The sequence below is a fragment of the Glarea lozoyensis genome (genome assembly GCF_000409485.1).
Source record: "Glarea lozoyensis ATCC 20868 chromosome Unknown GLAREA6, whole genome shotgun sequence".
Lineage (NCBI taxonomy): Eukaryota > Fungi > Ascomycota > Leotiomycetes > Helotiales > Helotiaceae > Glarea > Glarea lozoyensis.
Window position 1 is genome coordinate 2,267,162 of NW_007361001.1, and position 20,420 is coordinate 2,287,581.

At 46.0% G+C, this 20,420-nt stretch overlaps 8 protein-coding genes across 8 annotated transcripts; 5 read left to right on the top strand and 3 right to left on the bottom strand.

Annotated features, from left to right (window-relative positions):
* Positions 1-281: 281 nt before the first annotated feature.
* GLAREA_03073 (Mitochondrial carrier) lies at positions 282-1,402 on the bottom strand (the record flags this gene model as incomplete). The annotated part of the gene is made up of 4 exons (XM_008088158.1): positions 282-384; positions 433-1,212; positions 1,263-1,315; positions 1,370-1,402. 4 exons carry the CDS (start codon positions 1,400-1,402, stop codon positions 282-284), a joined length of 969 nt encoding a protein of 322 aa, XP_008086349.1.
* Positions 1,403-1,814: 412 nt separating this feature from the next.
* GLAREA_03074 (Clavaminate synthase-like protein) lies at positions 1,815-3,191 on the top strand (the record flags this gene model as incomplete). Its single annotated transcript, XM_008088159.1, has 1 exon — positions 1,815-3,191. One exon carries the CDS (start codon positions 1,815-1,817, stop codon positions 3,189-3,191), a length of 1,377 nt encoding a protein of 458 aa, XP_008086350.1.
* A 915-nt stretch (positions 3,192-4,106) lies between these two features.
* On the bottom strand, positions 4,107-5,699 carry GLAREA_03075 (uncharacterized protein; the record flags this gene model as incomplete). Its single annotated transcript, XM_008088160.1, has 6 exons — positions 4,107-4,422; positions 4,484-4,593; positions 4,645-4,773; positions 4,825-4,874; positions 4,923-5,510; positions 5,564-5,699. The coding sequence occupies 6 exons, from the start codon at positions 5,697-5,699 to the stop codon at positions 4,107-4,109; spliced, it is 1,329 nt and encodes a 442-aa protein (XP_008086351.1).
* Positions 5,700-6,446: 747 nt separating this feature from the next.
* GLAREA_03076 (NAD(P)-binding Rossmann-fold containing protein) lies at positions 6,447-7,658 on the top strand (the record flags this gene model as incomplete). The annotated part of the gene is made up of 1 exon (XM_008088161.1): positions 6,447-7,658. The coding sequence occupies one exon, from the start codon at positions 6,447-6,449 to the stop codon at positions 7,656-7,658; it is 1,212 nt and encodes a 403-aa protein (XP_008086352.1).
* Positions 7,659-8,154: 496 nt separating this feature from the next.
* On the bottom strand, positions 8,155-9,934 carry GLAREA_03077 (UBC-like protein; the record flags this gene model as incomplete). The annotated part of the gene is made up of 9 exons (XM_008088162.1): positions 8,155-8,161; positions 8,210-9,090; positions 9,140-9,308; positions 9,358-9,369; positions 9,421-9,517; positions 9,574-9,595; positions 9,645-9,739; positions 9,803-9,836; positions 9,902-9,934. 9 exons carry the CDS (start codon positions 9,932-9,934, stop codon positions 8,155-8,157), a joined length of 1,350 nt encoding a protein of 449 aa, XP_008086353.1.
* Positions 9,935-10,792: 858 nt separating this feature from the next.
* GLAREA_03078 (Cytochrome b5-like heme/steroid binding protein) lies at positions 10,793-12,022 on the top strand (the record flags this gene model as incomplete). The annotated part of the gene is made up of 2 exons (XM_008088163.1): positions 10,793-11,574; positions 11,629-12,022. 2 exons carry the CDS (start codon positions 10,793-10,795, stop codon positions 12,020-12,022), a joined length of 1,176 nt encoding a protein of 391 aa, XP_008086354.1.
* Positions 12,023-12,480: 458 nt separating this feature from the next.
* GLAREA_03079 (RNA-binding, RBD) lies at positions 12,481-14,406 on the top strand (the record flags this gene model as incomplete). The annotated part of the gene is made up of 4 exons (XM_008088164.1): positions 12,481-13,184; positions 13,234-13,542; positions 13,598-14,092; positions 14,148-14,406. The coding sequence occupies 4 exons, from the start codon at positions 12,481-12,483 to the stop codon at positions 14,404-14,406; spliced, it is 1,767 nt and encodes a 588-aa protein (XP_008086355.1).
* A 2,246-nt stretch (positions 14,407-16,652) lies between these two features.
* On the top strand, positions 16,653-18,910 carry GLAREA_03080 (uncharacterized protein; the record flags this gene model as incomplete). The annotated part of the gene is made up of 3 exons (XM_008088165.1): positions 16,653-17,033; positions 17,080-18,397; positions 18,453-18,910. 3 exons carry the CDS (start codon positions 16,653-16,655, stop codon positions 18,908-18,910), a joined length of 2,157 nt encoding a protein of 718 aa, XP_008086356.1.
* Positions 18,911-20,420: the final 1,510 nt, after the last annotated feature.

A 20,420-nucleotide genomic window follows, 5' to 3' on the forward strand; every position in this document is an offset into this window, starting at 1 on the left:
CAATTATTCCAAACAAAGGTCTAGGCTAGGCTGTGCTTCTAGAATCTCACTGTATGTTGAGATTTACATGTTCATTCGTGTCTTTGCTTGGGCACCATATACGTTCTTCCTGTAAGATGGAAGTATTTTCTAAATCTGTTTTCATGAGATATCAAATGTCGAGTAGTTGCTGGGGATGATACAGTATTTAGACAGAATACGGAGAAGACTGGAAATCGAATCCCCGGTGGATCATAATAAGAGAGCTATGAGCTGATTTGTAAACTGTACAGGTATTGATACTATAACACAACACTGGAATTGCTTTCAAGCTTGAGTAATGCCCGGAGTACTCGTTCGTAGGTCCACATGGTCACCGCACTCGCTGGAGCTGCCTTGACGAGACTAAGAGAAGTCAGAAACTAGTATAGCATTCGTTGGGATATTTCTTACCTTACGGTCAATCCTCGATAGAGACCCCGTACGCCTTCTTCTCTTACAATATGTTGCATGGTCCTAGATACACCTTTATACGCGGGTATTGCCTTATGAAAGTACTTTGCTCGCGTCGGTCCCTGCACTTGCAGACGCTTCCGTATGAGATCGAGTGGGAAGACTGATGTTTTGGCGATAATGGAAGCAATCACTCCCGCAGAAGCATCGCCGGATCCAAAAGGCAAATGTAAAGTGCCCATTGGAAGGCGCAACGACTCATAAGTAGCAAAAAATATTCCCATGTAGGGAATAATCTGACCAATACCAGCACCAAGCCCTTGAAAGAAGCCGCGGGGACCTTCGTGCTTAGCAATATCTTGAATTGACGATAGCAATGAGCTGTAGATCTTCTCTGTTCCCTGGGCAGCAAATCGTGTGCGGAGAAGGTCGAGAGGATATGTCGCGGTGGTCGCGACAGCACCTGCACTGGCACCAGCAATGAAGCTTTCTACAGCAGACGGCAATTTATTCTCTCCAACGGTCTTCTGCAGAGCAAGTGTGATTGATCGATACGCCGTAAATTGAATAGCACTGTACGACACGTACATCAGCTCTGCCGGGATGTTTCCCTTCCATAATCCTGTGATTCCCTCCTCTCGAAATATCTGCTTGAGGGTGGAAACTGTTCCTCTGTATTTCGGGGAAGTGGTCAGGGCCCCAGGTGAAGGAGGCTTGGTGAGCGAATGCGTCTGCAATTGAAGACGAATCTTGACAACATCGAGAGGGGCAATCACAAATCTTGTTCGAAGTCAGTCATACATCTGAGATATTGCGGAGTTCCCGCCCACCTAGCAATGAGCCCAGCTGTCGCTCCCGCAATAACTACCTGGGTTTTGGTACCCTAAAAATTCATTAGCATGTTCTCTTTGAGCACAGGTTCAGTCCGAGCACAAACCTCATCTTTGAGATGCTCTCCAGTTCCAGACATACATCTGTTTGTCGCCTCGGAAAATTGGGCTAGGTGTACTTTATTGTCGCGTGCGAAAGATTGAATTGTTCAAGATCGTGACGAAATGTTGTAAGAAGGCTGAGAAACCCGGCGCAACAGTCCTCGTACCGAGAGTTCGGACTTACGGGACCCCTGCGGCTAGGAACGGATGGCTTTCATTTAGAATTTGGAGCTGTCAAATTGGCTAATTCTTGCCCGTAACATTAAAACTTCGGCTAGAATAACAGCTCGCCATGCTCTTTACGGTGCAAGCTTTGAGAAACTAACCCCAATTACCACCCTGGGGCTATCTTCGGTTTGCGATGATCTTTGGCACCAACGCGTTCGCGTAACACAAGAAATATCGCACGTGAGATTACTTGCCATATTCGAATACCAGTGATCGAGAAGGATGGCAGCTCTCATGAGACCCCCTACAGTTTCACGCTTTCTTAGGTGTTGCAGAGGAACGCGAGGGTTCTCGTTACAGCCACGAAGAGGGATACAATTTCTGAACCCACTGGACCCCCCAGAAGACTTGTCTGCCAATGACTCGCGGGAGTTGTTCAAGAGTGTTGAGGACGTACAAAAGAACGGCTTGGAGAAGAGAGAACCATCTGCATACGTGCCAACAATTGAAATTGGCAAAGTAACTATCTCTAAGCTACTGCTTCGAGATGCGTGTACTTGTCCGAAGTGCGTGGATCCTTCTTCGACACAGAAGAACTATCAAACAACCCAGATACCTGAAAATATCGACGTTAAATCTGTGTCGGGGACTTCAGAGGGGAAGATACAGGTTACTTGGGACAATGACATTGCTGAGTTAGGGACAGACCATGTGTCAGAGTATCCTTCAAGGCTCTTCCACCAAAACACGAGGATTCTGGAAGATGTTTGCGACCCTCACAAGATAATATCGAACTCGGAGGTCGCGTGGAACGCCAAAATGATGAAAGATAAGCTCAAATTTGTCGATTTCGATGCCTACATGACCAATGATGACAGTTTGTACGAAGTGCTCGAGCATCTCCACCTCTACGGGCTTGTTTTTTTGAAGAACGTCCCATCATCGCTCAAGGATGCCGCGGTAGAAGATATCGCCACTCGAATTGGGAGAATTCGGGACACCTTTTATGGACGAACATGGGATGTAAGATCTGTACCAGATGCTAAGAACGTCGCATACACATCTCGATATTTAGGACTGCACATGGATTTGCTTTATATGGCAAACCCACCAGGCTATCAATTCCTACATTGTATGGAGAATACAGCGCAAGGCGGAGCATCGATTTTCTCGGATACTAAATGGGCAGCCTCCCACCTGAAGCCAGCTTCCCGTTATCTGCTACACGCCTTACAAATCCCTTATGAGTACAGAAACAATGGAGAGCATTATTTTCACAACCATCCTGTCCTTTACCGCAAAAGTTCTGTCAAGCACGTCAACTACTCACCCCCGTTTCAAGCACCATTTTTATTACACCCACAGTATGCAGATGAACAATGGCATCAAAAGATAGCCGCTTTGCGAGAATTTTCGGCCGCCGTGGAAGACCCAGAAAATGTTGTCGAGTACAGGCTTCAAGAGGGAGAATGTGTCATATTCAATAATCGGAGGGTACTTCACGGCAGAAAAGAATTTGACGCGCTGGGTGGGAAGAGACATTATAAAGGTACATACATCGACACCGACGTTGTCTCGAGTCGATATAGAGTGCTGAAGCAGCTGGACGAGGAAAAGCATCCAGACAGAGTGGCGACGCAGCTGAAGGAGATGAAGTAGCAAGAATGGGAGCCCATCTACAACAATTCCTTTTTAAGTCCTATGGCTAAGCGATAATCATACTCAACTCCATCACTCCGTCGCGACGAGAGAGATATGCTTGAGTTTGTGTTTATGTTATATAGGATGATATACCAGTGCAGATTGTACTTGTACGAGACGCACGAACCTCATTTGTCCAGCACAAAAAGTGATCATATATTAATCAGTAGGCTACCGTTACCCCGAGTCTACTTAAGCATGACATGATTCAAGAAATATATTTCACGGGCTCCCAGATCCTTGGCTGGATTGATCGTCATAACCTCACTCTACAAACCAACACTTCAGTTCAAATAATCACTGTTACAATGGTATGAATAATCAATCCTCAGCATTGAAAAGTCAATATATGTTCCCAATGCAAAACAATTCACAGAAAACCCTACATGTTGAACTTGGGGCCATCAAAACCAGTCCCAAGCCAAGAATTAAGTGGAACTGTAAACGCCGGCTGTGATGCTGATAGAAACACCTTTCAAATAGCAGGATGTGTATCACAATGTCTTGAAAGCTGGCAAAGCAGCATTTGGGACATTTTTTAGTTGCATGGGTGTTTTGCAAGGCTAAAAGGTAGTCATACTAGATATGCGCGACTCCTTGACCATCGGTTTCAATATCATGTTTGTATCCTCTTTCCCAAAATTGCGAAGATTCAACTTGTGCCATCCCCGCTTTGCTGTGCGACTCAAAGCTAGCATGTACCTTTCTAATGCATTTCTGTCAGAAGTGGAGCATCTATCAGATTCAGTGGTTGGAAGTGCTTAGCTTTCTCATTCTCTCAACTGTAGCTGGTGTAGGATCAAGTTACAATCCATTAATATGATATTGGGGCCAAATTCTATTTAATCGAAATCTATGCAGTCAAAACATATATTACACTATCGGCATTGCCAAATTCATCAAATACCCAACACCATCAGTACTAGCATTCCAGCAATCAATTAATTCTGCATAACGAGGATCATCCGATCTCTCATGGGCATCGATGAGATCTCCATAAGTCTTCAATTCTTGCGGCTCTTTGTGATAGAAATTGACGTATTCATTCTCCCAGGCAGTGTACGATCTGGCTTCCCATACAGCGCGTGCACAAGGCAATGGTAAAGAACGGCAGTCATCTGCTGAGGCACAGGGAATTCCGGTCGTCAAGCCGACGACACGGCCCATTAGGAACCATACTATAGCCATCCTCGAGGAGCGTCAGCTTTTCAAAGTACGACATCATTGCTTTAGGATGAGAGGTGACATACCTTCTACAGTTCTCCGCCAGTATCCAGGAATCCCATGTCCTATTGGGAGTAACATGCTCGTATGAGAAAAATACACCGTCCATATGTTGCCGCATTCTTTCACATAGAACCTTGAACTGTGAGTTGGTGGGTGGACGATAGTGTATGCTTCAACAACTTACCTGAAAGTAAAGGAGCATTTGTAGAGCCTGTACTGGTTCATGAGGAGAGTTATCAAGAAACCTGATGATAATGTATATACTGGAGGCCTGAATTGCTGACATTAGATGATCAGGGGGCATGTTGTCAACCTAAGAATACTATTAACATCAAGCCTCAATACGTGTGTTAAGGGTGCATACATTTTCAGCAAAACGGAGCTCTTCTGCACGTATCATGCTCCACATGGACGCTTTAGATTCATGTGATTTAGAAGCGAAGATGTTCGATATACGCATACAGTTAACTAGCGGCTCGCGATGCGTCAGGTTTAAACAATTGCCTAAATATTCGTTCCAGTGCGGATGAACGAAGCAGGGAAAAGTCTCTCTTCGAATCATCATCCGTGGGAAAGACCGAAATGCTTGTAATATGAGACTTGCACTGTGCTGAGCAACAGGATCTCCCATCTTCAACGTGCGAAGAATAGAGTTGTTGAGCTGCGGATGGATGCTCCTCGGTATTCCAAGAGCATTCAAGAATTTGTCTTTATCGGTCCAACGTGATGGTTTAAAGGATGAACTCGGAATTTGAGCGTTGGCAAGACCTGCGGCCTGCGCCTCTGTCAGGTTTTGAACAAAAGAACCCATGATCAGTTCGAGGTCGGTTGCAGAGTTGAGCTGCTGGAACGAGTTCTGCATTTCTTCAGGGCTGGAAAGTATTGTAGGGGGGTCCATGTGCAAAGGAAAATCAAGACATGAGATAAGTTGGGACAAGCGGTCGAATGGTCGAAACATGTCGATGTTCGTAGCTACATATTCTTGAAGGCCCGGCCGTTGGAGTTCTGGAGGACTATCGACAGAGGCTGAGTCGCTGGTTCTAAGCGGAACTGATGCATTTGGAGTCGACGAAGACTTTCCGGGAGCAATAGACGCCTCGTACACGCATGCAATGCCTTTGTTACTACATCGACTACAGGGGGACTGGAAGTCGCATTTCGTTTTAGCGGAGCCACATGCACGACATGATCGTTGACGGACGCGGGGACGGTTCCGAGCACGTAGACAGTATGCCACATGGCGTTTGTAGGATAACTCTACATGCGTCTGTCATTAGCAGGTGTTCTAGACATAGCAAAGAGAAGAGGTGAGTTGCTAGTCCATTAGCAACTAAGGTCATTGTGTGAAACCGCTGCTAGTCACGAATGAATACATATAGAAGTACCTTTAGTATAAGGCTTATTGCAAGTATTGCAAAACAGTAAAGGGCTTGACATTGCAGCTCTTGTTTTATTCGCCTATTTGTTGACGACAGCAAGCAGGGTGGTAAATGTGCCGAGTGAACAGTTTGACCAGAGGCTACAGTTCTAAGTAAGCAATGCGGCGAAATTGGACTCGAACGGCAATCATAAGAAGATTTATGCACCTTCAAAAGGTGTGGTCTTTGATTATGGCAGTAGAGATGCGGTTGTCATCTACGGCCAATTTGGCCGGTACTAAGCAATCTGACTTAATAATGACCAGATCCCTTGGCTTGGCGGTGGAACTATCATCTTTGTGCGGGATCACTCAACCCATGACAGAATCTCTGCAGAGGCGCATTGAATATCATTTGGAAATATAGCAAGAAGGAGATGTGGTAACAGAATACCTTGAATCAAGAGTCGAAGTTCATTTTAGCTGTCACAACCTAAGCGAGCCCGGATTCAGGGTCCAATCAAATAAAGTCACCCCCTGTTATTGATTCAACCACGCCCGCGACGGCTAATGTCGTCTGAACTTCTGCAATATAGAGGAGTTCTAAATTCCACAGGCTATCGAACAAAATGGCTCCAACATCTAAAAAGCAATTGGGCAATGTCCTCGTCATAGGAGGTTGTGGCTTCCTCGGTCACCATATCGTGAACCTCCTTCTGTCCTCCTACGATTGCAAAATATCCGTACTCGACCTCTATACAACGCGAAATCGACGGCCAGACTCCGATGGAGTCGGCTACTTCAATGGAGACATCACGTCTCTCGATGCCTTAATACCCATTTTCAACAAGATCAAGCCGGATGTAGTCATACATACTGCGTCGCCAACTCTGGTTGGAGGGAACAAGCAGATGTTTTATAAGGTTAATGTGGAAGGAACGAAATCCGTTGTAGAAGCATGTAAACAGACTGGCGTGAAGGCTTTGGTTTACACAAGCTCGGCCAGTGTAATATCTGATAATGCTACGGATTTGATAAATGCCGACGAGAGGTGGCCGATTATTCCACCCAAGTCGCAAACGGAGTACTATTCGCAGACCAAGGTATGTTATGCTATCAATCATTATGGTCTCAAAGGGAACGCTTTCAAACCCGATCCGAACTTTTCTCAAACTCATGTTCTAATTACAAATCAACAGGCTGAAGCAGAAATCCACGTTCTCTCCCAAAACCGCACCGGGTCCTCGAAATTCCTAACCTGTGCTCTGCGACCCGCAGGAATCTTCGGCGAAGGCGACGTCCAAATGGTCCCCAATATGATGAATGTATACCGAGACCAAAAGACCGGCTTCCAATTGGGCGACAATACCAATCTTTTTGATTTCACCTACGTAGGAAACGTAGCGCATGCGCACTGTCTCGCAGCGTACGCCTTACTGAGAACATCCGCATTATCCACCGCTCCCCTGAGCCACGAGAAAATCGATGGAGAGGTATTCATGATAACAAATTGCGAACCCGTATACTTCTGGGATTTCGCGAGGATGATATGGAAATGCCAGGGCTCGACAAAGGGAACGGAACATGTCTGGGTTATCAGCAAAGAAGTAGGGAATATTCTAGGGACGCTTATGGAGTGGGGATTCTGGCTCGTAGGAAAGAAAAGCAAATTGACGCCCAGGGAAGTGAAGTACAGCTGTATGACTAGGTATTACGATTGTACGAAGGCAAAGGAAAGGCTAGGATATGAGCCAATTGTGAAGCTGCCTGAGGGGATTAGGAGGGCTGTCAAAGCGCTGGAGGATCAATATCAGAAGGAAGGGGAGAAGAAAAGCCAGTAGGCCCACTAGCTGTTGTAGGCAATCTAATTTGATCTGAAAAGTTGTTGCTACGGGCGAAGGGATTTCACTTTTGGAGATATAACCTGCTGATACCTTAATGTACAATATGAATTTTTTAAAATGGAACTCATGTGACAACTGTGGACTGTGTCATATCTGAGGTTATGGACATAGACTTTAGACGTCATGCCATATTATGTGCATGCTTGTATCTGGATAACAGTCTCTCCCATGTATCATTGCCAACTACTTGACCCTGCGCTTTATCCCATTCCTTTGCAATTGCCACAAGTATACGCTGAACTCCACCCATAGCCTTGTTCGCTATCTAGATCGGTTTGCCCCTTTAAGAACGCCAGCTAGTCCATGAAATGCACATAGAGGTAGAGAAGAAATTCAAGAATGGCACGCTAATTACACAACGGAAACGGGTATACTCGAATATAGCGACTGGATGAAAAGGGTATTTGATTGGACGAGCATCTCAAGTGTTTGGTCATTCCCTAATTAGGTTAGCAGATAGTTTTCTCTTCAAAATCATCAGTACCTACTCCATTGACCGCTGAACTGCTCTACGGAGTTTTCGGTTGTACATTTTCTTATCTTCAGGCGACCCCCAGAACAATTTCGCCGCTTCCGGGTTGACCATTGTCCGAGGATCATATGGCGGATGCTCTTCTTCCAGGGCCGCGATGATAGCTTCAATATGTGATTTGGCATCCTCAACGCGTTTAGTGGTGTAGCAAGGTGTTCCATCCGGCGCAATCCGATGGTGAAATAGCTGTGTCTCGAATCTGGCTCTTGGCTGTTCGTCTGGGAAATGAGGACTAAAGAAGAGTTTAATCTTGAATAGTCCCCCATCAAGATTTGTCATGGGTCGGCCAAAGTAGGTGATATCCCAAACAAACGGATTTTTATCAACCAGCTCAATGGTCAATGTAACATTCTTATCCCGCTTGTATGCCTCGACCACTTGTTCAAATTGTCTTTGAAGATTTGCGGCCGCAGTGCCTTCACGTTTTTTGATGACTAGCCCTTCGGTGGCCCATCTTTCAGTCTCGGTGTCGAGGGTCTTTTTGATAAAGTTCAGGCGTCTCTCTAATTCCGTGTAATTGAATTTTCCTTCCATGCAGTTGCCCGTGCATTCGAATGGCATGCGCGTGAATTGTTGACCATCTTTGACTTCCAGTTTTGCCTTGCTGATGGCGAGAAGATATGAGTCATAGTACCAGAGAAACCGCCTTTTGCATAGGTCTTTAAAAGGCTCAAAGTTCACAGAAGACTCTTCAAAGTCTCTATCATTGTCTCGGTCATCGTCCTCACTATCGTACCCAGAACCACGGGACTGCGGGAGCACGATACCCGAAGGAGAAATGCCCAAATACTCCTCTAACCGTTGAATGACAGTGATGCGAAGAGTCTCATGGCGTATCTGATAGACTGGTCAACAAAATCCAAGCCAATTGTACTGTTTCACAAACCTTTGCGACATAGTCCCTCTGATTCTTCTTGTCATTCTCATCATTGGCTGTTTCAAATCCTGGTTCGTTTTCGTATGGGTTGGAAGACATAAGACTTTGTATTGAAATCAAGATCGACTCAACCCCTTGCGCTGACGACCACTCCTCGCCTCTTTCTCCCCTCCAGGTACTGGTCTCTTCGTAAGTCAACTATTCCTCGAACTAAAGTGTCTACTTACCCTAAAATGGACCTAGAATTTAATTAGCTTATAAGGCCAGGCTGGAGAAAACATATTACTCACAAACAGACTTTTCCTTGAGCATATATATTCGGATTGAATCTGCACCTGCCTCCATTTGTCGTAGTTGATTGTACAGAAGGTGCCTTTCCAGGATAATCTGGGAGAAATTCAGCTGCCATTGCCCACGATATATTGTTCTTGCTCTCGTCATACCCTTGCCAAACTTCACTGCAAACTGCATATGCGTAAGTAAACGAGACCGTTCATCGTGAGGATGTACCAACCTCGAAAAACCCGAATTCATATGGGGAGTCGGAGGGGCCGATGATGATGGCTTTCACGTTGCGAACGTCCACGTCCCGACAGGCGACAGCCAGAGCTACAGAAAGGTTTATTAGCACGCTGAAAGTCTTGTTTCGACAGGACATATAATTGTGCTTACACAAGTCTGAAGATCTCTGAATATCTGCCAACTCCTAGAAAGCGTGCGTTGTCAGCCTTGCGACCCCACCATGAGAGGTTGCGAGCGTTGCGACAGTACCTTGGTAATGCGGATTATGGAGTGATTTGACATGACTGCAATAACCCAGATATCAGAGCGAGGTATGACTCTGAAATTTCCGCCTCGTTCGCGGGTTCATGAGTTGTAAGAATAGAAGAAGATTGTTGGCGACCGCAGATGACTTGGAAGTGTCGAGACACTGCTTTGGACGTTACGGTGGGGAAGCCTGAGCCAGCCAGTAGATTACCTATTTTTAAAAAGTGGGCCCGATGCGTGAGGCTGAGACTCCATGAGTGAACGCGGAATAGGCTCCTGAGCCAAGACGAAGTACTTCCAATTATTTTGAAGTGAACGAAATATAATGCTAAGTCTTTTGCAGCATGACTGTACCTCATATTCGAGGGCTAAGATGGAAATTAACTCAAGCACAATTGTAATTCCGGTAGGCTACTGACAGAATCCCTACCAAATGCATAGCAAATGTTTATATGAAGGAAGCAGGCTCGAAATACTTCATTCCTAAATATCAAGATATAGAGATACCTAGGTACCTAGGTATGTACAACAAATCTGCACACTTGATGTTTATCTTCTTTCGCACTTTCAACCTTGGGTTGACGTTCCGATACGACACGTGATATGACTAACGGTAGTGGAAGTCGCCACCCAGGGGGAAATGAAGGCCGCAGCGGGAGATATGCATCGACTTTTGTTACAAAAAATCTCCTGACAAGTAGCCTACTACTCACGCGATCCGGCAATCCGCGAGTTCCGACCCAAGTACCACTTGTATATCAATCCTTTTCTATCCGCCTTCTGCTCTTCATCTGTTCATACTCTCTTCGAGCGCTGCGTTCTTCAATACAGCCTTCGACGTCAAACTATCATTCGACTAAGAGTGCTACACACCCCTCCACGTCGGCCGCAATCATGTCGCCATCGCGCACGCTCCCAACCTATCTCTATTCCGAATTGGCATCCCACAACACCGAAAAAAGCTGCTGGATTACAATTGGAACCCGGGTATTCGATGTAACAGACTTTGTGGAGAGTCACCCAGGTGGAGGAGATCTTGTATTAGAATACGGAGGCAAAGATGTCACTGAAATACTAAAAGACGAAGACTCGCATACACACTCCGAGGCGGCCTACGATGTGCTTGAAGATTCTTTTATCGGCTTCGTCGCAACCCCAAAAGTCATCGATGCTACAGTCAAAAGTTCAAGACCTAGTGAAATTGTGCCACTGCCATCTACATTGGACGGAATCGTGGAGTTGGAGAAGAATGGAGCAGCCGACGCTGTCCCAACATACGCTGCTACAGGCATGGCTTCTGCCGAGGATCTCTCCAAAGAGACTGATCTTGCGACCGATTACAAGACACACAAATTCCTCGATCTGAACAAACCCTTGTTGTTACAAGTGTGGTTTGGAGGCTTCAGTAAGGACTTTTATTTGGAGCAGGTCCATAGGCCTCGTCACTACAAAGGAGGGGAATCAGCACCCTTATTTGGGAATTTCCTCGAACCTCTTTCAAAGACGCCTTGGTGGGTGATCCCAGTAGTCTGGCTCCCGCCAGTCACGTATGGAACATACATTGCTCGGGAAGGTTGTTCAAGCGCCCTACAAGAAGCTTCCTATTGGCTGTTCGGTCTTTTCTTTTGGACCATTATAGAATATGTCCTTCACAGGTTCCTGTTCCATCTTGACAAGTAAGTTACAATATCTGTTATTGTTATTTAAATCATTATACTAATCTTTTTCAGATGGCTTCCAGATAACCGTGTCGCTTTGACGGCACATTTCTTACTTCACGGAATCCACCACTACTTACCGATGGACAAGCTGAGACTCGTCATGCCTCCAACACTCTTCCTTGTTCTTGCGATTCCTTTCTGGAGATTCGCACATACTGTCATATTCTGGAATTGGCATATGGCTACGGCCGCCTTCTGTGGTGGTATCTTCGGCTATATTTGCTACGACTTGACTCACTACTTTCTTCACCATCGTAACTTGCCATCTTATTGGAGAGAATTGAAGAAATATCACCTTCAACATCACTTCATGGATTACGAGAACGGATTTGGTGTGACGAGTCGATTCTGGGACAGAATCTTTGGCACGGAATTAGCACCACCACCAACGAAATCGAGATGAAATTTCACGTTGTGAACAACCACAGAAAGATCAGAATGGGGCGTAGAGGACGATTTGATGATATTTCTGAAGTCATTCTGGGCCATGATTCGGCGTTGATTGTAGATAGGGTGGCGTTGTTGGAAATTTAGAACCTACGTCGAAGTACGCTACTCGTCGTTTCGACCATTATAATAATTAATAAGACTGCATTTGATTCACAAGCTTGTCCAGATCAAATTAATCACACGTGCGTATTTCTCATGTGACTTTGGCTAGTGACTAGGATTCACGTCCTGTTAGCGTAACCGAATTTTCAGGCATCACTTTTCATCAACCCCAAGATTTTCGTCCAACAAAGCTACCGAGTCCAGACATATCATCTTAACCTCATTTCCCCAGAATCTACGTAGTCGAATATACTTCCAGTAATTACGACATACCATTGCCTTCGCTGAGTGTTCCACAGTGTCTTCATTATGTCAGCACTCGATGTTGAGGCGTTGTTGGATTCAACTGCAAATGCCACCCCAACTGAGCCAAACGGATCGTCCAGAAAGGATGGTGATGACCGCCACAAATCAGAACGCAACGACCGCAGAGACCGAGAGCGTAATCGTGATGTCAGTCGTGACCGCGATCGGGACCGGAAAAGACGCGACCGAAGTCGGGACAAATCTCGCAGAGAGATCAATGGTGACAAGGAGGTGATGGGCACACCGACCAGTGAGCACGGTAGCGCCCACGGCAGTGCAAAGAGTAGGCGTAGAAGCAGAAGTAGAGATGATGACCGTCGACACTCACGACGCCACAGAGACAGCCCAGACGACACCAGCCGTAGGGATGGCGACTTTTGGCGAGCAGGTGGTCGCGCTCGCACACGGTCTCGCAGCCCGAACAGATATTACCGTCCTCGCGGAGAGCGTCGTGATCGCGACGATGCGGAATCAAAGTCTAGAGACGATCGTAGAGGCGGTCGCAATGAAAGCCGTCGAGTCAGCAGAAGCCCGAAGAGGGAGGCTACACCTCCATTGACAGAGGACGAGCGTGATCGTCGCACAGTTTTTGTTCAACAACTAGCTGCACGTCTTAGGACTAGAGATCTCATAGGTTTCTTTGAAAAGGTTGGTCCAGTCAAGGAGGCTCAGATCGTGAAAGACCGAGTAAGCGGCAGATCAAAAGGGTATGTAGGCCCCTCTAGGCACAAAGAGTACCACTGACAACTTCTATAGTGTTGGTTATGTTGAGTTCAAGAACGAAGAATCAGTCCCTGCTGCTATACAACTCACTGGACAGAAGCTCCTAGGAATTCCCATCATCGCCCAGCTTACCGAAGCCGAGAAGAACCGACAAGTTCGTAACCCTGAAGCTGCTGGTAGCAATCCGAATTCAATCCCCTTCCATCGACTATATGTGGGTAATATTCACTTCAGCATAACTGAAAGCGATCTACAGAACGTCTTTGAGCCTTTTGGAGAACTCGAGTTTGTACAGCTACAAAAGGAAGAACAGGGACGTAGTCGTGGATATGGGTTTGTCCAGTAAGTTCTTCTATTGTCACCCGCGGTGCTATTGGCTGGAGCTGACGAATATTAGGTTCCGTGACCCGAACCAAGCTCGGGAAGCTTTGGAAAAGATGAATGGATTTGATCTGGCTGGGCGGCCAATTCGTGTTGGACTTGGAAACGATAAGTTTACTCCTGAGTCTACCGCCAGTCTCTTGCAGAGATTCCAAGGGCAGAGCCACCAACAACAATTTCAGGGTTCCGCATTCTCTGGCGCTGGTGGACGCGGTCCCCAAGCCGCCAACGGTAGCAATTTCGATCGTGCCGGCGGGCGCGATAACGACAAAAGCGCTGGTGGAGCCAGTGCATTGGACGATACAGATGTTGGAGGTGTTAATTTCAACAACTATAGTCGAGATGCGTTAATGAGAAAGCTCGCGCGAACTGACGAACCGACGACTAGCAGTAATGGCCGAGAGGAGAGACGCGAGATACTGAAACCGAAGACAGAATCCAAACCTCTTCCACCCGGCGTCAATATGGCCAGTAGATGTGTCGTGCTCAAGCATATGTTTGACCCCACTGGGTACGTATTTGACCCATATCGAAAATGCTGAATATATGGCTGACACAATGTTTAGGCAAGATAATGACGACTGGATAAAAGAATTGGAGGATGAAGTTCGAGCAGAGGCTGAAGCGAAGTATGGCCACGTGGTACACATCGCGATAGATCCGAACTCCGATGGCGACATTTATCTCAAGTTTGATCGCGTCCAAGGAGGAGAAAATGCCATCAAGGGCCTTAACGGCAGGTTTTTCGATGGGCGGACCATCAACGCTACGCCTGTTGTGGATGCGGTCTACAGCAGTTTGTTCTCTCGCACAAAGGCTATCTGATGATGCTAATCGGGAATGTCTTAAACCCTTTTAGGAACGCCTGGTAAGATCCACGAAGTCTGCTTTTCTCGCTAGCTCTAATATGATTGTAGATCTTTCAGTGACGAGAATACCTACATTTCTGTCAACAAAGCCCTTCCCCATTATTATCCTGACAATAGGTTACATACATAATCCACCATACAATCGATATCCTCGTCTACCTCGGGTAATATGGTTGTTGTACTCGACATTCAGGACCGCAATAATGAAACTTGATCGTTGCTGATTAGAACATATGCAGGAATTTTCCTCGTCGGCGGCCCTGGAGTTTTGGTGTTCTCTTGGAGTTTCGAGACTGATAAGGAACTAAGCTGATTGCACATAGGTAGCTCGTACAAACAGACAACTTCGTCATTCCCTAAGTAGTATTCGTAGCCTTGCCATTTGAGTAGTTAATTTAAAATGCTTGTCAGCCTGCCTCTTGGCACTCGTTCCTGATCTGCCGCTAAGTTTCCATTTTCCTAGATCAATCTTGAAATTTCACGGATTGATGCTCTTAGTCGGATTAGACATACGTCGGATCTAAACTCGTGTAGTCCCATTAGTTTGCCCCTCTGGAGAGAAGACTATACAAACAACGTTGAAGACAATCTTGGTGTGTTTTACAGCTATTACTTTACATTGCCTTCAAACTGAACCAGTCTAACAACGTGATTGTATCGTCACAGTGCTTGCAATTTTGAACTTCGTAGCATCACTCCGCTTCGACGCCTTAAGAATGGTTAAGCTGATCTTTTGACTCTAGGTTATTGGATGGTAACCGTTCTGCTAATCGACTATGTATGATAGCTTAGCGAGAGGAACAGAAATTGGTTGGCGCCCTTCCATTCGAGGCGTGTATGTTGATGTGAATATCCTTAAATACAGTAGCCTAATGCTTGGCCCTACAATGATTTGGGCGTCGCTGGAACCGGGTTGAACTGACCAGCAGTGTGAACAAGATAGAGAGGTCTAAAATCTCAGCAAATTTCCTAAGCAAGCTCTCGTCCCTACTCTGCGTACTCCTCGAGGTAAAACATGCATTTTCAATCATTTCAAACCCCATAACTCTAGCCACGGCTTGTGTACGTGTGTCAACTCAACGTGTGCACTCTTGTTGTTTGGGACCGCGTCACAATGTATCACATACTGTTGATTTGCGGCATGGATTCTTTTTGACGCGGTCCTATCCTGTTATTTATACAGAGGTTGTTTCTCTTCCAATGAAATTTCTGGGGCTGGAGAAGGGATCCTCTGATACCTGGCGATATGACTCTGGAGACATTGGTGCATTTGGTACTTCATCACTACGCTCTTTGCTAAGCTTAGCTACTTTGCCCTGAAAGAAACAAACCTTGGATTGACAGAGGTATGATACAATGACCCTTCACTCCCTATTATAATGAGCACTAATATCGGATCATGATAGGAAATCACAAATATGACAAACTCAGCAGCCGTCCAGGTGGGTGGTGATCTAAGTGTTTCAGACCCTCAAATGGCGACTGCAGCCGAGGCGCGCTTTCTTACTCTTTACTATCTGGATCTCTCTGTTTACTTTCACATGAAAAGTGATAATTGCACTTTCTGCGAATAATCTAGTCAGGAAAGTACACTCCGCAAAGCCACATCGCCTCTTTGCTCCTCGCCTTCATCGAAAAACATCACGTAGTGCCGACGCCATTACCGTCTCTGAATCACAAACATCCTGCACCACAAATTCACCTAGAGCAAGCAAAATTGTCGACAGACCAGGTAAAAACATACAAAACTTAGATGGCTGGGCCGCTATCCCGTTGCTGAATGCTGATGTTGACCAGGGTTGTCTTGTGTGGAGCAAATTGAGGGTGAATCTACGCGAAGTTGAATTTCTGGGCCTTATTTATTGTCGGCTTCCTGCTCCAACCTTCTTCTTCTTCTTACAACCTGTTCTACATACAAATATATTCCAACCCATATCCTCTCCACATCATCTAAAACTTTCCAATCCCATTCATGGTCAACCTTTACCTTCAAAAGCAAAATCTACCCGTCTTCAATAGATTTTCCCTTCGACACACCACAGATCGTTTTGGAAGAGATATCGCCTCCAATATATCTTTAGCACCGCTCCGCCTTTCTGACCAGTTTGATACAGTCGACTTGTTGACATACTTTCTTCTATCTGTCGGCAAAATCCAAACCATTTACCTTCCAACCTTTACTTTTGCTGCCAAAGGGTGAACATGCCAGGAGGTAAACATTCACATAATCAGCACTCTGATTCACAACCCTCAGGTTCCGGTCTAGTTAAAGCAGTGTACGACACGGGTCGAGAACGAGGCGCTTCTGCTACACCAGCTCCCCCAACATTCTCTCCACAGGGAAACAGACGTCCGGCACAACAAACGGATAACATGAATCCTAGCCACAGTCACAGTGGTAGTATCCATACACCGAGCCGTACGCCAAATAGAAATTTTCCCTCAATGCCGTCTTCCCAGCAGACCTCACCACATCATCGAAACTCGTCCAATAGCACACACCAGTCTCGCCCGAGCCAGACTAGCTCAAGCCAGTTTGGTGGTAGTCAGCAGCAAGGGGCAAATGTGTCCCCGAGCAGTCAGGTAAGGCTCACCTTCAAGTTTTTGGGGCGCCTACTAACTATCATAGATTGTTAACGTCGCCGATCTTTCTCGGCATCTTCAGGCCAGCCTAGACGCTTTTCAGCACAAGATCAGAACAACCCCAGGTCTTGCAGCAAGTGTACAAGACGTTCTTATAGCGGAGTGTCGGAAGATAAGCCAGGAGTTCAACCAGAAGCAGCGGGCAGTGCAGCGTCAATTTGACGCTATTACCAATGAGAAACATGAACTGTCTTCTCAGCTCGAACAAGCTTATCGACAGCTGAATAGCAAATCGAGCCAGCTCAACAATGCAAACACCGAGCTCAACAGAGCCAAGCAAGAAAGAGACTCTTTGAAAGAACGTGTAGCGGAGCTTTTGAGGCGAGAGGAACAGCAGCAGAAGCAGTGGGCTGCGCTAGACTTGGAACGGAAAACCATGATCAGCGAGCAACAGAGTCTTATTGCTCAATTGCAGCAAAAGGTTTCCTTCCAAGCGGAACAATTGGGTGGCAGAAGGGGCGTTTGGATGGATCAACACCCTGAATCAAGTCCACGCCGGGATGCTATCATGCGATTACAAGATCCATTTAATTCTTCGCCAGTATCGTCTCAGAATACCAAACACGCCCCAATAGGTCATGCCGACAATGGTGAATCGTCTCGACCCAATAACTTCTCCGATATGGGTTCCAATAAAATGGTGCCCACGGGTCCTGCCAACATGGGGAGCTCTAAATTCTCTCGCCGTGGGGCTTTGCCTCTTCCATCAGCACGCCCTCAGCAGGCACCCCAGGTGCCGATGCTTCAGAACAACTTCTTGTCAACGAGGGTCTCCCCGAGTGAACGAGGTTCAGGATCTCGACCTCCATCTGCAACAGGCAATAAGTTTTCAGCGGGCAGCCAAGCTGTCACGATGCCCTTCCAGACCCTGTCTTTCGGGCATGCTCCTAACTCGTCCTATTCTGCTGTGCGAAATCAACCATCGTCGGCGTTAGTACTTCGTTCTTCCAACAGCGATTTCAACCAAGAGTACGCAGATCAATTCAGCACGATCTACGCTCTCACTGAGGGATGGACGAAGAGCTACGCAAATCAACCCAATCTCGTCAACGACCAGAATATTTCTCAAAAAAACAATGTTCTCTGGGAATTCATGATGAACTGCACCTACCCAGGTCGAGCACAAGATTCTCACAGTCACGTCATGCTTCTGCTAAATGATTATAATACGAGGCGCTGGTTTGTAATGCGAATGTGTGTTACATATTGCGTGCAGGAGATTCTAGATGTCGAAGCTTTCGGAGGCTATAGTAAGCAGACGGATCAAACTCTTTCAGAAATCAAAGAGGCTGAGAAAACTCGAGGTAAATTACTCCTTCTTCCCCACTACCGATTCCACATTCTGACTAGATAATTCAGGCTTTACTCTTGAGCGCCGTCAGTATCTCGTGGACCAGAAATGTCGAGCGATAAAATCCATTATCAGCGCGAACAATTACCAGGCTTATCGTGCAGACAGATTGGCATACCACACAAAGAAGCTGCGAAATATACTTGGACCAATGCTGAACGACAACGTCGATCGCACCACTGCTGGGAAAGATCTCGGCGTCATTGCGGTCAAGGCTTGGGATCTTTCCGCAAAGATGAACAGCTCTGGACTTACGTTTCAGATTATATTTCCGGAAACGGCCTCCAAATATAATGCCTCATCAATGATCGCGAAAGACCAAGCACCGGGGCGCGGAATGGATTTGCAAATCAAGCAAACCCGCTTGAAGCTAGTGATCACACCTGTTATCACGATACGCGACGATCGAGGAACCACTCTCATCGCCAAAAACATCCATCAGTCAACAGTGCTCACTATGGGCTGATCAAGAGTAGTCAGGCGTTATTGGAGTTGGCGGAGCATATTAGAGGCATGGCAAGAGCATGGGAGGGGTACTGTCATAATTTTCGGAAGTCCACAAATCTCGAGCAATTTCGAGAAAAACGGCATTAAAAGTTTCAAATTTCATCGACGCATTTTTCTTCGACATCACCAAAATTAGCAACTAATTTCATCATATCTTGGGCTGCATCTGGTCGACAGGAGGGTTCATCTCCGGACTACATCATAGAATGTCTTATTGCGAAGTGTTTCAATGCATGGTTCGTGGGCAAAGTTGCCCGTATCTAATTAAAATAAACTGCAATTATTCTTCGTCACCATCAATATCAATTATTCTCAAGATCCTTGTCTCATGCAACTCATCGTCTCGAAAATAACGTCAAATGTAAGTAGGCGACCTTGATACTTATGATCTAAAAAGCGAAACTAGCGTCCTTAAGCGTTAAATGCCTTCTCCGACAGCTCGTATGAATACAAAGTCGGACCTTAAGTATAAGGTATCTAAATTAAAAACCCTCACCTTCGCGGGAACACCTCAAGAGTTTAAATATTCGCGGTGGAGAAGGAGGAGTATCATTCAGTGAAAGTTGTCAGGATGATATCGCTTGGTGTTGGGAGGTTCTCAGCATGGAGTCAGAGGCGAATGAAGGGCATGTGGGGGTTATCACGGGGTCAAGGTTTCCATATTATGATGGCCTAGTTATTTCGTTGCAAAAACCCAGCATTAATCAAGTAGACTTTTCTTTTGACGAATAATAATAGACGACGATGCGATTCTTAACGCTGGTTTCAAATTTAATTGGCATTTACGACTTGTGTTTTGGAAAATTCTAGTATTCATGTATGATGAGTACTATAATATGATCGATATTGCCATGCACTAAGCTTTCTGCAAGACCTCAATTCCGGATACTAACTCTCGAGAGTAGGCCCAGCCATCCACATATTTCTTAAAATCTCACCTGACTCCGACCTGAGTACAATAAACCAAATCCCCAGCCCCGCAACACTACTCACTATAAACCTTCAAATCAATCACGCCCCCAACCTCAAATTAAGTGAATAGCATCTTTCAACTACACGAGTGGCTAGGCGAGTCTCCTCGGCGTGATTTCTTGGTCAGAAGACAGGGTTGTGTATGAATGGAGTGTTTGAGAGATATCAATCACATGTCAAGGTTGATATGGGGTGCTGAATCATGTATTTGGTTTGTGTGATCGTAAGAGGTTAATGAATCACTATTTGGAATGACTGAGATGGTTTTACTTGTGATTGTGATTGCAGTGGGTGGGAGAGAGGGGTTTGTGAATGGAGTTAGTGTGAGGTGAATGCTTGGGAGGGGCTAGAACAAGAGCTGATGTTTTGATCAGGAGTTTGAAAAAGGTTGGGAGTACATAGATAACTTTCATTTTATTTGATGTTGGGTTATTGGCAACAAGAGGGAAGTCGGTGGGCAAAACAGGCGGCAGTCAAAACACTGCATTTCCTCGATC